Raw genomic sequence first — 13911 nt, 5'->3', positions numbered from 1 at the left:
TTAATCGACATGTCGAAGCGGCAAGACGAGCGGATGGACGCTCTGGAGGCCAAGCTGAACAACGTTCCTGTCCTGACCAGTAAGCGCAGCAAGCCAAGTGAAAAAGAGGGAGAGCAAGAAGTCAGCACACCAAAGAAGAAGCAGCGCAGGAGTGGGGCAACTCACCTTCACGCCACTTGGTTTGCTTAGTATGCCCATGAGCCACGATGGCACGCGAGCGAGCCCAAGCGACAGCGCTCGAATGCGAAGCTGCTGGTTGCGTACATGAAGCTGTTCTTGGCCGACGGATTTGGGCTGGAATCAAGCGCTGTCAGCTACCGCGACGACGTCCTTGCCCTCGGTTTGCGCGCGGAGAAAGAAGCTCTCTCCTTCCTGGCTCAGCATAAGATCGCGTCGCGCGGGTCCAGCTCCGTCCTCAAGCATCTCCAGGCCCTGCACAAGGCTGGCGCACTCAATTGCCAAATAGAGCGCCACCAGCGTCTGCTCCATTCGGCAGCTGTCCAAGATCCTGCACCCGGCTACACACAAGACGTCGTTGAGTTAGTTGGTTAGATGCATCACTAGCACAGCAAACAATACACGTTAGTCAACCTTTGAACAACGCAAAACAACACGTATTATTTGTCAGACAATCAGAACAAAGAGGAGGGACAAACCGCACTGCTGCAGGGGAGGGGGGCACGAGCGCGGGCAGCAGCATGAGCAGCAGGCGCGGCACAAACACGGGGTCAGCAGCGTGGGCAACAGGCGCGGCACGAGAACGGCTGCAGCAGCGCGGGCAGCAGGCGCAGCACGGGTGCGGAACAACCTCCACCCCCAGCAGACGCGAGGAGCGATGAACCCAGCCGGAGTTGAACCGGTGTCCAGGACGGGTCCTGCGCTCTAACCCTAGAGCTTCTGGGTCCGATGAACGGGGGGGGGGGCGGAGGCTTGCCAGGTACGGAGTGAAAAAGACCGAATGAGCGAAGAAGGCTGTTGTCGGCACGACCCTTCAGCTTGTGGCCATCCACTGGCCACGTGTCTTTCCACCTTGTATGTGGCAGCATCTCATTGGTGGCTTATTAGCCGATAGCGGCAAGCATCAATGGCTGGCTGAAAAGCGAATGCTTTCAATAGTGGACCCCGCCGCTGGCTCATTGTTATATTTACCGGACCAAGAGCGCATGGCTCTCGGTCAATAATTGCATGTTTTCGTTTTTCTCGTTTTTCTCAGCCTACAGAGCCTGTGACTGGGCCTATCAACAGGGCCCTTTTCATCGTTTTTCAGGTTGCAAAGTATCCACACCTTCCCAACCTATCTCCCCTAATCACTTTAGTACGACACACCAATGTATCCATCCCATCATGTACCACTCGCTTGGTGCAGGTCCTACAGGTCCGAGGGTCCGATATTTTTTGGTATGGTAACCCAGTATCATTCGATATTTTTGATAGGAATAGTACTATTATTTGATTTTAAATATTAATAGTAGGTTTGTTTTTGAGCTCGCAATTTGGCTAAATATTAGCTCAGAGGTTTGAAAAATATTAGATTCAAGATGATATTTTTTAAATTCCCACTTAAGTACGTTTCTTACCTCTTGTCCGAGGGCTTACCAAAGAACTCTTTCGGTCGCTCTAAAGCAGCAGTAGTGATAGCAGGCTTTAAAACTGGAGTATTTTCCCTAGTATTTCACTGTGACACAGACTAAGCCGATCGAGATGGAGAACTGCAAACGGCTGCAGTTGCCCTGGGTCTTTGCAAAGCATTGGCAATTAGACCTTTATTGGCGATGGCTCAAATTAAGCCTCAATCACTACGTGATGGATCATTGTCAAGTCCAGTGGCAGCATAAACGACAAAGTGGAGGTTCGTGCTTGTGGGTGTGGGTGTGGGGCCTCCACTGGGGGGGGGTAAAAATCTGTATCTAGGTTTCCTGTGTCCACGGTTCAGGTGGAGGCTAACACAAAGCGGAAGTTTGCAGGGCCGCCTAACTGTAAAAAGATTTCAAGCTGTCGTTTGCCATGGTTCTGATAAATTAGGTACTTCAACGTGCTTGCATTCATTCCACGACGATTTCTATTGTGATGACATCCCTTTTCGAAATGATTTCAAGCCAATCTCGGTCTTTGAACCGGTATCATCCTTGCATTTCTTTCCTTAGAAACAGTGAGACATGGCGCGATGCACACAATCAATTCTCATGCCATCCGTCCTCTGGAAGTCACACGGTTTTTCCCTTCAAACAGGATTTCGCTCTGCTTGAAGAAGGAGATTGAACGAAATCATGCGACCCCTGCACGCGCTGCTGGTGAGTCTGGCGGCTGTGTCGGCCGTCACGAGCGCCGAGCGCAGCATTCGCGACCCGGAGGCGGCTGAGATGCCGTGCCACCACGACCAGGACGGAGAGAGCGAGGACATTACCATGGGCCTCATGGGCGTTCTGAACGAACAAATTCAGCGCTCGGGAGAGCTACTGCAGCGCTTCTTTAGCCTTGACGAGACTCAAGACGACGCCGTGCGCGTCATCGTGATTGAGGAGGAGGAAGACCCGGCGCTAGAGCGAAAACGTGCGTGTCTAAAGGCACTGGAGAGAATTCACGAGCAAGACGAACTGCAGGCCGAGACAGAGACGCTCTTAAAGCTCTTCCGCTCGGCTGTCGACATGGTATCGCTCCAGGTTTGGGGTGAAGCGTCATGCGACGATCTCGAGCGTGCGGACTTGGTGGAGCAGGTGCGGAATAAACAATTATTGTTTGCGAGGCTTCAATTATTGTTGAGGAGAAAAGGTACTAAATTATTGGTAATTGCTTATTGTAGTGCAACGTCGTCTTGAAGTCGGAAGATGTGGCGAGGAAGTTCCTGCAGGAGGGTAAGACGGACGAAGAAGTGTGCGACATCATTTCGGCCGTCTTGGACCTGGAAGGAACCGACAACTTGTCCTGCAAATTATGCCAAAGATTTGTGCAAATGATCGACCAGGCTCTGGCCCAGCAAGTGCAGCAGGTGCAGCAAGTCCGAGCCATTATCGGAGACCTGTGCGACGCCATGTCACCCGACTCCATGTGCCACACGTTCCTCAAGAACTACGACGCCATCGTGGACTGGCTCATCCACGGCACTGACCCTCTAGTGGTGTGCGCTCGGATCGCCATGTGTTTGTCGGACAGCAACAGCGACAGCCAAGTCTTAGACCTGCCATGGTCTCCTGAAGATCCTCAGACGGCTGAGTATGGCGCTCTGGTTACCGCTGACGTCACTGACAACGACCAGTCGTGTTTCTTCTGCAGCCACGTGGCCGGCGTCATTTACCAAGTCAATGAACTGATCCCTCAACAGCTTCCAATGTTTAAGTCTGTGTTAGGAGCGGTATGCGAGATGGCTTCACTGGAATCCAAGTGCAAGGAGGTGGAAACCAACTTTGACAGCATCATGGAGCTGGTCCAGCAAGGCCAACACCCTCAAGAGATCTGTGGGGACACTGGTTTCTGCGCTGTGAAGCCTGTGCGTGATACTTCACCGTTAAATGGGGACAAGACGTGTGTGTATTGCGACGTAGCCACCACTATCGTCGAGGTCATGTTGCAAGAATCTCCTGAGCAGATTGACCAGATCCGCGACTACGCTGACATGATTTGCGGCATGTTGGGAGACGACAGTCCATGCCACTTGTATGTGGACCAATTGGACACTGTGGTCGATTCTCTGAAGAAGGGTGTGCACCCTCGTGACATCTGCAAGGCGCTGAAGTACTGCATCACGGAACCCGTAAACAGTCTCGGTGAACTCGAGAACCCTCGTGTTGGTATGATGCGAAACGGCCCTCGTGGTATGCACCACCACGTGGGGATGGTGGGGCCTGGAGGTCGTCATGGGCGTCATAACCACGCAACGATGGCGGAAGATGACGAGCACTCGCCGCGTCCTCTTCACTGTCGTCATGGCAGTTGCTTCTTCTGTTCGCGTGTGGCTGTGGTGATCCATCACGTCAACCACACGTCGCCAGAGAAGTTGCCGATTGTGAAGAACATCCTGTCGAATGTATGCCAATTGGTGCCTGCAAAGCTCAAATGCGACGTTGTGGACAAGAATTTCGACAAAATTGTGGAAATGGAGAAGGAAGGCAAGCGTCCTCACGAGATCTGCAAGTCTCTCGGTGTCTGCAAGAAGGCGCAAGACGCGGAGGAAGACGAACCTTCCATCGCTGACGAGATGAAGGGCGTGGTGGTGGCGTCTCAGTGGCCTCCTGGAAATGCGACTCAGTGCACGTACTGCCAATTCGCTACCACAGTTGCCAAGATTGCGCTCCAACAGTACGGCACTGACATCCGTCAAGTCCGTGCATACGCTGACATGATCTGTGATATGCTGGGCGCCGAAAACCCGTGCCATGTGTACGTGAAGCAGTTCGACTTTGTCATTGATGCGATCACCAAGGGTATGAGTGCCAAGGCGATTTGTCTAGAGCTGAAGTTCTGCACGGCCGCGGCGCTACCGTCTCCCAGCAACGAGCTGTCGTTCTACGACCCGGTGCTGGTGCAATTGGTGCAGGATTCCATGACGCTGTCAGTTAATGGATGCTTCTTCTGCACGCAAGTGGCGTCTGTCATCGAGGTGGCTGTGGCTCAAGATCCAAGTAAGATCGAGGAGATTCGACAGATTGCCGACGTCGTTTGTGGAATGCTCCCGAGCGACAACCAGGTATGAGGAGTCTTTGGACGCGGGCTCTTATCTCCAATGGCTAATGTTTGTTTGTGATGTTGTAGTGTCACGCATTCGTGAAGCAACTCGACACGGTGGTTGACTCTCTCCAAAAGGGCGAGCAGCCGAAGGCTATTTGTCATGACCTGCAGTATTGTAAGGTGGACACCAACCCTGCTATGGCTAAGCTTACTGTCCCCGAAGTGATCGCTGTTCAGAATAACGAGGGAGGCAACACGTGCGCGTACTGCAGCGGTGTGGTTACTGTGCTTAAGTTTGCGCTCGCTCAGAAGCCGGAGCAAGTCAAGGAGATGCGTGAAGCTGCAGGCATCGTGTGTCATCTGCTTCCTGCTGACGACACGGTACGCAGGGCAATATTTGACTCTCTTTGATGGTTTAAACCTTACAGTTTTGAGTTGTGTGCTAGTGCCACGACGATCTCAAGATGTTTGATGAAGCTGTGACTGATCTACACGCCGGAAAAGAGCCTCAAGAAATCTGCCAGACGCTAAAGTTCTGCTCTGCCATGGAGAATTCCAACGAGTTGGTGTCGGGTCTGCTTGACTTCACTGGATCGGACTTCAAGCCTTCAAGATGCACGACTTGCCAACAAAACACACTTTTACTGGCCTCTTTGATCACGCGGCCGGACGGCTTAGCGACGTTCGAGCGTGGGATCAACTCGATTTGCCGATTGATCCCCGAGTCCAGCGAGGTAAAAGTGCAGCCTCTCTTGTCTTAAGAATAACATGAAGCTAACGACTTTTGTTTGAATTAAATGTAACAGTGCGAGCTGCTTATGAAACACCAAGACGCGATCATTGATTCGCTCAAGAAGAACGAAGATGTGGATACCATCTGCACGCGTATTGCTGAGTGTGAATCTGCGGCTGTGGCCGAAGTGCCGGAGCAGAAGTCCATGTCTGTGGGCTGTCTGTTCTGTGAGTACACTGCCGACCTCTTGGAGTACGCCAAGAACAATGACAAGGCCCTAAGGGAGGCCAAGATGACACTGGAGACCATGTGCACGGTGCTGCCTCCGCGTGCTCGTTGCGATGCGCTTTCTTCCAAGTTCGACGAGTTGGTGTCGCTCATGCGCGAAGGAAAAAGTCCAAGCCAAGCGTGCCACTCCATCGCTCTGTGCGACGCAGACTTTGTCTTCTCCGGCAGTCGTGGGGAAGATCCTATTGTGCAAGCCTTCGAGGAAGGTCGCAAGAGCATGGGCAACTTGATGGAGATCCAGTAACTGGAGAGAGTTGTTTCTTTCATACACGCGAAGGGGGCGCGCTTTGTTGTGTAAGTTGACGATCATCGCTCTTGCCCATTTTTTTCTTATCCCAAGTTAACAAACTGCAAAAAAATCTGATTAAAAAACGCATTATTCTTTAATGAAAAATCTGCAACTGATCTCGTGTAGAAATTTTTCGGTCGGTGTCCAAATAAAGTGTGGCAACAAATTTGCCAGACGCAAAGTGTTGAGCTTCGTGTTGAGCGGGGATGGGTACCCCAAGTCAACTTGAGCTCGTGATGTCGGCGCAATGTGTCTAGATATCGCAGTAATTGCAGTCGGGTTGTGCGTTGCAGTGACAGCAAGATACTTGTTTGCAAGTTCCACGCGCGAGAGTGCATCAATGCCTCCTATAGTCAGTAAGAGTATTAGTATTGATTGATCCACGTTCGGTACACTTGTTGCTGACGTACCGACGTTGACAAGAGTAGTGTGTTCTTTTAAATTGATCGTTAGCAGCTCAATCAATAGATCGACCAAGTCGAAGACGTAGAGGTACGAACGGAACTCGTCACTCCAGAGTTTCAGTGGTGTAGCAGTCTCGAGCTGGAATAATTGGTGGTGAAGCCATTCCATGAACTTCGGTGCACTTCTGTCGGGAAACAGCGGAGCTGTCGGTCCAACGACGTTGGCAATGCGAAGAATTAGAGCTTGCAAGTTTGTTGAGTTAGGGCGATTTTGCAGGAAATGATCAAAGCGCAGCTTGCCCACTCCATACACCGACAGGTCCGGCGATGAGACTGCATCGTCTTCTTTGTAGCTCGTTCCCTGGGGTTTAGTTCCTTCGTAGACAAAATCCGTCGACAAATGCACAAATCTAATGGGCCATGGCAGCTCGTCCAACAAGGCCACCAAACCTCGAGGCTGTAGACAAAGGATTCAGCGCAAAATGATTATAGGACGGACACAAACTCCAACATTCTTAACAAGTGTTTTGCTCCTCGTTGACTGCGCTTGCCCTCTCAGGTTCCTTCTGACAAACTGCAGGCGACGAAATCGCTGCGCAACATTAAAAAAAATCAGCAGCTATTGTCAATTTCTAGTTCCTACCTCAACATGATAACAATTTCTACCCGTGCAATTGATAACCACCGTCGGACGGAAGTCGTCGATGCATTTATTTAACGCTTCTAGATCCATCAAGTCTACTTGCCAGTAAACAGTCACAGTTTGCTTCGACTCGGAAAAGGAATCAGAGTTCGCCGTGATGAACCCTGCTGGGAGGGGTGCAAATGGCTGGCTGCGAGTAGTGCACGCCACAGCCTCAACCTCCTTCACTGTATCCTCATCCACCACTCGAAGTGTTGCGTACTGCTGCAAGCGCTGCAGTACGAACTGCGCCACGTAGCTCGTTCCACCGAGCACTAACACCCGCGTCTTCATTGTCAGATGCAATTTGCATCATGCAAATTGCATTTGATCCAGACTAATTTCTAGACTAATCCAGATTTCGTCACAAATCAGTTTTCAGCAACTGGGCAACAATTCGACGGAGAAATCAGGGCCTTTAAACTGTTTTTATTAATAATTCTTAGTAATTGACTGTTTCCAAATGAAACTTTTAAATGCAGAGATTCAAGAATTGCAATTTATGCACCATCGTGATAAAGGTTCCTCCGACTCCGTATTAACTGTAAAAACCAGATAGTTAGTCGAAAAAAAGGATTCTACTGTTAGGAAGGAAACTTGTAAAATCCAGATTATTTCAGATTTCGTCACTAACCATTTGAAGATGGCGGCTGTGCAGGGCTTCACGGAGATGGCGCACCAAGTGGGCGGCCACGCTACAGCCAAAACGAGTAATGATGTCTACCACGGCTTCTCTTATATATCGGCTAGCGCCGGTCTTAATCGTGCAATTATTACCGTGATTGGCAGGTCTGAAGGCCTACAATGGCCGCATCTTGAAACCTTTCCAGAGTAAGCAAAGGGGAGAACGTGAGCGCGAGTTCTACGAACGCGTGTTCGCGACTGAGAAGGATTCGCTCGAGTTTGCAGCATTAAGTAAGTTCCTGCCGAAGTACTACGGCACAGTAATCGTTCCCGAACCCGAGGACGGCCAGGAGACCAATGGTGTGCACCCGGGACGTAAGTAGATCTGTCGATTTCGAGTTGAAGACGACTATTAATGACTCAGCGATCATTGCTGTGCGCAGAGTATTTGATTCTGGAGGATCTAACGTGGGGAAGAAAGTGGCCTTGCATCATGGATGTCAAGATGGGGACCAGATCTTACGAAGACAATGCGACATCCGAGAAGATCGCGTACGAGAAATCCAAGTTCCTTTTGCAGGAGACGGTGGGGTTCCGTATCCAGGGCATCAAAGTATTTAACCCCAAGAAGAAGGGCTACGATGAGTTCGACAAGCATTTTGGTCGCGGTATCTCGTCGGTGGGTCAGCTCGCTCCAGCTTTCCGTAGCTATTTTCCAGCGGAGGATGCCAAGACCATAAAGTTGTTGGAGGCGGTGAGTTTACTGTGAATATTCGGCTATGACGCTCTCTTTTTCTTATTTGTTACTCTCTATTCTGTCGACTCAGTTCTTGCGTCGCCTTGGCCAGTTGAAGGCGTGGTTCGATGAGCAGCGAGGGACCGAGTTCATCGCCAGTTCCTTCCTCTTCCTCTACGACGGCGAGGAGTCACCCAACGACGACAAAACCGCGGCAGAGGACTTTGGAGCCGAAATCCGCCTCATCGACTTTGCCCACGTAACGAAACCAACTTCTCCTAAGCACGACGAAGGACTACGAACGGGTATTGCCACTTTGATCAGTTGTTTCCAGACCCTTCTAAACCAAGCACAAACCTAGAAAGATTGCTTCACAAATTACAAACGAACCCAGAGTCATCTGCGGGTCTGTTAAAAGTCGTCCAACAGCATGAAAATCTCTGTGTAAGACTGCACCATGCGCTACTTGTATCGATGGTTTCACATCTTCAGACAGAGACTTTCAGCATGGTCTAGTTGAAGCTGTAAAGTCGATGGAAAAAAACCGTTTCGAAAAAAAAGAAACGTATAATATAGAATTGCACACCAAGAGAGCTTGCCCCAGTAACGGCGTCCATTTAGGCTTCTTCGAGATCTCGACAGCAGCTTCATCCCATGCGTCCGCAGAGCACAGTCCAAGCGGAGAACCAGCGGGACGCGGCTGACTACAGGACGGAGTTGGAACATCTACTGCACGTCTACGAGCCCGGCAACGAGGCGTCCGCCGCGCAACTGCTGGAGACGTACGCGGGTATGGAACACGAGCTTATTGAGTGCTATCGACACTATTACGCCGGCAAAGGCAGCTTCCGCGTCGCCCTGGACGATAACCAGGACGTCACCGGCTCGCCGCGCGCTGGGCCGCTGCATCTGCCCACGTCCGCCATCGGTACCTATCTTCAGGCCAAACTGCAGTCGAGACGGGGCGGCGCTGCCCGCAACGCCAAGCTTGAAGATGTGCGCGGCCCCACCGCAGCCGAGAGTCCTAATAGAAGACACTTCGCAGCTGTCATGCCGCGACGACGAGCCATCAGCTTCACTGCTAGTTTGCGAAACGGAGACGAAGACGAGACTGGATTGCTTTCACGACGACAGACGTCAGCTCATAGGATATCCGCCCCGGACAATTATGAGAGCAGTGTAGGTGAACTAGCTCGATAAACTGTAACACGTTGATCTTTAATGCTTTCTCTGCGGCCTTTGGCGCTGCCCCGTCGAGGCACTTGACTCGCACCGAAAGTGTCTGGGCTTGTACAAGCAAGAGAAGGGCGAGTTGGTGCTGGTTGCCGACTTTTGCACAACAGGGGCAACCAAGATGTTGGTGGTGCCGCTGTACAAGGGCTGAGGCAACAATCACTCATAGACAACAAAAGGCAACTTCAAGAATTTCAAAAAAGCAAGCTCTCAACTTATTAATGCGGATACTGGTTTTGTGCGTCAATCCTTCCTTTTTTATGGCTTGATCAAAACTGGTTGGGAGGAAGGTTACGTTACCCAAGCCGACGGCATCAAACACGTTGCTGCGGCATTCCTCGAGGACGAGGAGCTCCGATCCATGGTGGGTTGTTTCTATCTCTATTACAGCAGCGCGGTCGGCTCACTACGTCGCTCGCTTGCACTCGGTCTCGTCAGCTTCGTCTCATAATTGTGCGACGTGCAAGGAAAGCAGACTCATTCGGCGACCGCACTTGGCACTGCTGGGCTTATAACATCTGCATCTGCTGTTGCTGTTGTTGTTGCTGTTGTTGCTGAATGTTGTGCATCTGATGCGGGGGGTACCCGTTAGCTGAGTAATACATCATGCTCTGCTGCTGTTGGGACGAAGGCTGGTCTCCAGATCCAGAAGCTTGCGGGGGCTGCGGACTGTAGTATCCACGGCCTGCTTGTTGACCGTAGGCCGCAGCGGCGGCGGCCGAGTCTGCAGGACTAAGATGGTGGTGGTACTGTGACGACTGGGCAGGGTACGGGTGGTGGTGGCCAGGCTGCTGTTGCTGTTGTTGTTCCTTGTTCACATCGAAATAGTCGACCCTTCCGTCCGGGTGATGTTGGGGCATCTCCGGCTTGGTGGCCCAGTGTTGCGAGTACGGGTTCTTCATCTGCTCGGGGGCAGTGCGCGAGGCGTAAGCCTGACGGTCCACCGCGGCTCCAGGCTTGTACATACTACCCGACACCGGAGGCAACGCACCGTTGTCCACAGGCACGTGGTAACGAGCAGCGGCCCCAGCCTGCAGACTGATCGGCTCATACGAACGCTGGTCGGCGTGAATCTGCAGGTACTGGCCATTAGCGGTAGGCTCGTAGCCCTTGTAGCGCATTTCCATCTCCACGCGCTGCTGCACGTACGCAGCGCGCTGTGGGTCGAGGTGCGCGTCGCGCAAATCCTTGACACCCATCGCGAACGTCGGCGTGGTAATCTGTCGCATATCCATCATGTGCTGCGGCAGCGAAGCAGCCGTAGCAAGCTGGTCCTTGGGGAGCTTGCCCTTGGCGGCGTTGGCGTGATACGAGCACTTGCCTTTCTTACGTGCTGGCTTGTTGCATGCAGGGTGGTCGCATCGTTTGCCGCCGCCGTGCTCGGCGCAGAAGCCTCCGCCACGGTCGTTCTTGGTGCAGTCAGGGTGCTGGCAGAAGCGACTTCCGCCGTGACCAGCGCAGAAGCCGCCGCGCTGAGCACCTTTGTTGCATCCTTCCTTCTCGCAGCGCTGGCCACCGCCATGAGCACGACAGAAGCCGCCACCCTGAGAACTTTTTGTGCATCCAGGGCTTTGGCAACGCAGGCCACCGCCGTGGGCCTTGCAAAGACCGTTGGACTGGGACGCCTTGGTACAGCCAGGCTGCGTGCAGCGCTTGCCACCGCCGTGGCGAATGCAGAGACCCTGGCCCTGACTGCTACGCTCGCAGCCGTCGACCATACAGCGGCGGCCACCGCCGTGCGCTTTGCATAGGCCCTTGGAGCGCACACGCTTGGTACAGCCGGGCATGGTGCAGAGGCGGTTTGATTTGAGAGACTCGTTGCGGGCTGGAGCGGCCCCGTTAGTCTTAGCCGCCGTTAAAGAGGACGAGGAGGCTGGCGTAGGTGCTGTGGACGTCTGGGTCTGGACCTTGGCGACGCTGGTGGGGGACGTACTAGCCGATGTGGCCTCGGTCTTGAGGCGCAGGTTGGACGAGTCCTTGTCCGAGGTGGGGACCGAGCTGGTCACGGGCTTGCCGGCTAAAGCCGTACCACTAACGGCAGCCATAGAGTTGTGCACGGCCTGGTCGTGAAGCGCGCGCTCCTGGGCGTACTGCTGGTAGGAAGCCGGGTCGTAATTGAAGGCCTGGGAGGCGTCGAGCGTGGCGGAGCTGGGATCTTGCGGCTGCATGGTGGACGAGGACTGGGTCGCCGAGGACGTGGACGTGGGGGCCATAAAACTAACTGCCCCTGCTCCAGCAGAAAAAATACTTGCAGACTCGGAGACGGGCACCGCGAGACGAAGACGAGCGAGGCGAGTGGAGTACCAACGGCCTGGTAGGAATGGTAATAAGCGCAGGACGACCACTCACTCCTGGCCGGGGGGCAGCCGCGCCGCGGCGGCTAGGGGAGCAGTTTGCGTCTGATTGTGTGTCGATACACCAAAAACGCTGGCTTTTCTCTTGAGACAGATATGGCGGTTCGCTTGACCGAAGGCAGAAATAGATCGTTGCAGGCTGCTAAGCGACCTCCCCAAAGATAGCTTCGGCGATCTCGCTCGTTGCCTACTTTGAATCAACCTAGCGAAGCCACTTCGTTCATCTGGCCGAGAAGTGGCCTTCCAATTACGGCCAACGACGCAAAGGCACGACAGTTTCAGATCCCTTTACGTGTCCCAGCCCATCCTCGACAAGAGAGCAGCGGGGCTCAACCAATCCGCGCGCAAATCGGACTTCTGCGGGCCCGGCGCTGATTGGCCGAATTCAAAAATTGGCCAAAATGCAGCAAACTGTATGTGAGCTCCGCGAGAACAGCAGCAACTCCTTCGCGATGTGAAAACCTTCTTTCTACTACATGTATTATTTCTAAGTTTGGACGTCCTGGCAGGACGTCCAAACTTGGTAGGACTCCTGCAGCTACGGTAAAGCTACATCTACTGTACAGCAGACTGCCGCTCAGTACGCCGTCGGCAGTACATGTATACATGTACCTGCAAGTGGATTTCTTACAGAGTTTGCAGTGTATACCGATATTGCAGTTCATGCTGTCGAAAGTGCATAATGGTCAATACTGTTTACAAGTACTTTTCGCGTGGACCTTCTCGCCTACTGCCGTGCCAATTCGACAAGGCCCAACCGGCGGCGGGCCATGGCCAGTCCTTTCGTTTAGCGTACCGGTACATGTGGACTTGAAATTTCATTCTCAAGTGGAGAGGTTGGCGACCGGCGGTCGCGCGCCCTGGGCTCGGCCTTACACTTCAGAAGTGCATGTGCGCCGACCTAGAGAAGAGCCAAAAGAGCGATGGCTTTACGAAACCGCGGCGGCGGGATTAACACCGTACACGAACGGGCCGCGTTTCATTAGTGCGAAGCGTGCGAGAGGCGGCGAGGAGTAAGCCCTGGTGGAGTTTTGCTGCCGCTATTGCATCCGCCTGGTGGCCGTGAGCGGATGTGGCTAAAACGCCGAAGTCCTTCGTGTCATCACCGCCTTACTATGAAGTAATATGAAGTAACGGGGCAACAACTGCACAAGACGGCAGTTCGTCTTGCTTGATCCTGTTCGAGATGAGGTGACTTCGTATCGGAGCCCGGCTCTTAGCGTATCGCAGAGCGCCTGGCCTATGCCAATGGCAACTGGTTTCACGGACGATTGCAAAGCAGGATCGATGTCATAAGCCCGACAATGCTGTGGACCACAGTATGCTACATTGTGGTGACGCCGCCAGCTCGTAGGATTCGCGCGCGGGATCCGCTGATCCGTACGTGCATTGCCGATGGCGGTCGCTGCCAGATAAAATTACATCGTAATGGTGCCATGCTTGACAAATGCCTTTTTGCTGGTTACAGTACATTTATAGCGCACCATTATCTTGGTGACGACGAGCTCCGAAATGCAAGAGAAGGGCTTGGCGTGCAGAAAGCACCGGGCGGGGCGGACTGACTCAGTCACTGTAACTGTACAGTTTACTTTAAAGTACATCTACCGGTATGAAGCTTCACCAAGAAGCTCATCATAAACATGAACTTCGTGTGCGGTAGGTTCTTTACGACTCGGCGTACTGATAGCATGTGTATCACTACTATAATTCGTGCCGCGGCCACCTTGCATGTGACTCCTTGCCGCTCAACCGACGTAGACCACCCCATCTTTGCGGCGGCGCTGCTGCTCTCAGGATCATTGCAGTAGTAAATGTAGCGCGTCCTGTACGTGCACAGCAATTTGACTCCCAGCAGCTTTTCTGCTGGAAGGTCATTTGGGTGGTCGCGCAAATGGGGAACTCGAAG

General features: G+C 52.9%; 5 protein-coding genes across 5 annotated transcripts; 3 read left to right on the top strand and 2 right to left on the bottom strand.

The window, feature by feature from the left end:
- Positions 1-2267: 2267 nt before the first annotated feature.
- PITG_04824 (uncharacterized protein) lies at positions 2268-6088 on the top strand (the record flags this gene model as incomplete). Its single annotated transcript, XM_002905484.1, has 5 exons — positions 2268-2714; positions 2801-4681; positions 4747-5043; positions 5109-5396; positions 5469-6088. The coding sequence occupies 5 exons, from the start codon at positions 2268-2270 to the stop codon at positions 5925-5927; spliced, it is 3372 nt and encodes a 1123-aa protein (XP_002905530.1).
- Positions 5648-7352, bottom strand: PITG_04823 (uncharacterized protein; the record flags this gene model as incomplete). Its single annotated transcript, XM_002905483.1, has 5 exons — positions 5648-6225; positions 6280-6319; positions 6383-6833; positions 6919-6968; positions 7043-7352. The coding sequence occupies 5 exons, from the start codon at positions 7350-7352 to the stop codon at positions 6060-6062; spliced, it is 1017 nt and encodes a 338-aa protein (XP_002905529.1).
- Positions 7353-7657: 305 nt separating this feature from the next.
- Positions 7658-8779, top strand: PITG_04822 (inositol polyphosphate multikinase, putative; the record flags this gene model as incomplete). The annotated part of the gene is made up of 4 exons (XM_002905482.1): positions 7658-7768; positions 7848-8057; positions 8126-8436; positions 8510-8779. 4 exons carry the CDS (start codon positions 7702-7704, stop codon positions 8777-8779), a joined length of 858 nt encoding a protein of 285 aa, XP_002905528.1.
- A 293-nt stretch (positions 8780-9072) lies between these two features.
- On the top strand, positions 9073-9618 carry PITG_04821 (uncharacterized protein; the record flags this gene model as incomplete). Its single annotated transcript, XM_002905481.1, has 1 exon — positions 9073-9618. One exon carries the CDS (start codon positions 9073-9075, stop codon positions 9616-9618), a length of 546 nt encoding a protein of 181 aa, XP_002905527.1.
- Positions 9619-10160: 542 nt separating this feature from the next.
- Positions 10161-11962, bottom strand: PITG_04820 (uncharacterized protein; the record flags this gene model as incomplete). Its single annotated transcript, XM_002905480.1, has 1 exon — positions 10161-11962. The coding sequence occupies one exon, from the start codon at positions 11862-11864 to the stop codon at positions 10161-10163; it is 1704 nt and encodes a 567-aa protein (XP_002905526.1).
- Between the last annotated feature and the right edge of the window lie 1949 nt (positions 11963-13911).

Source organism: Phytophthora infestans, genomic scaffold (assembly GCF_000142945.1).
Source record: "Phytophthora infestans T30-4 supercont1.6 genomic scaffold, whole genome shotgun sequence".
Lineage (NCBI taxonomy): Eukaryota > Oomycota > Peronosporomycetes > Peronosporales > Peronosporaceae > Phytophthora > Phytophthora infestans.
The sequence above is the reverse complement of the archived record's forward strand: the minus strand, read 5'-3'. Positions and strand labels throughout refer to the sequence as shown.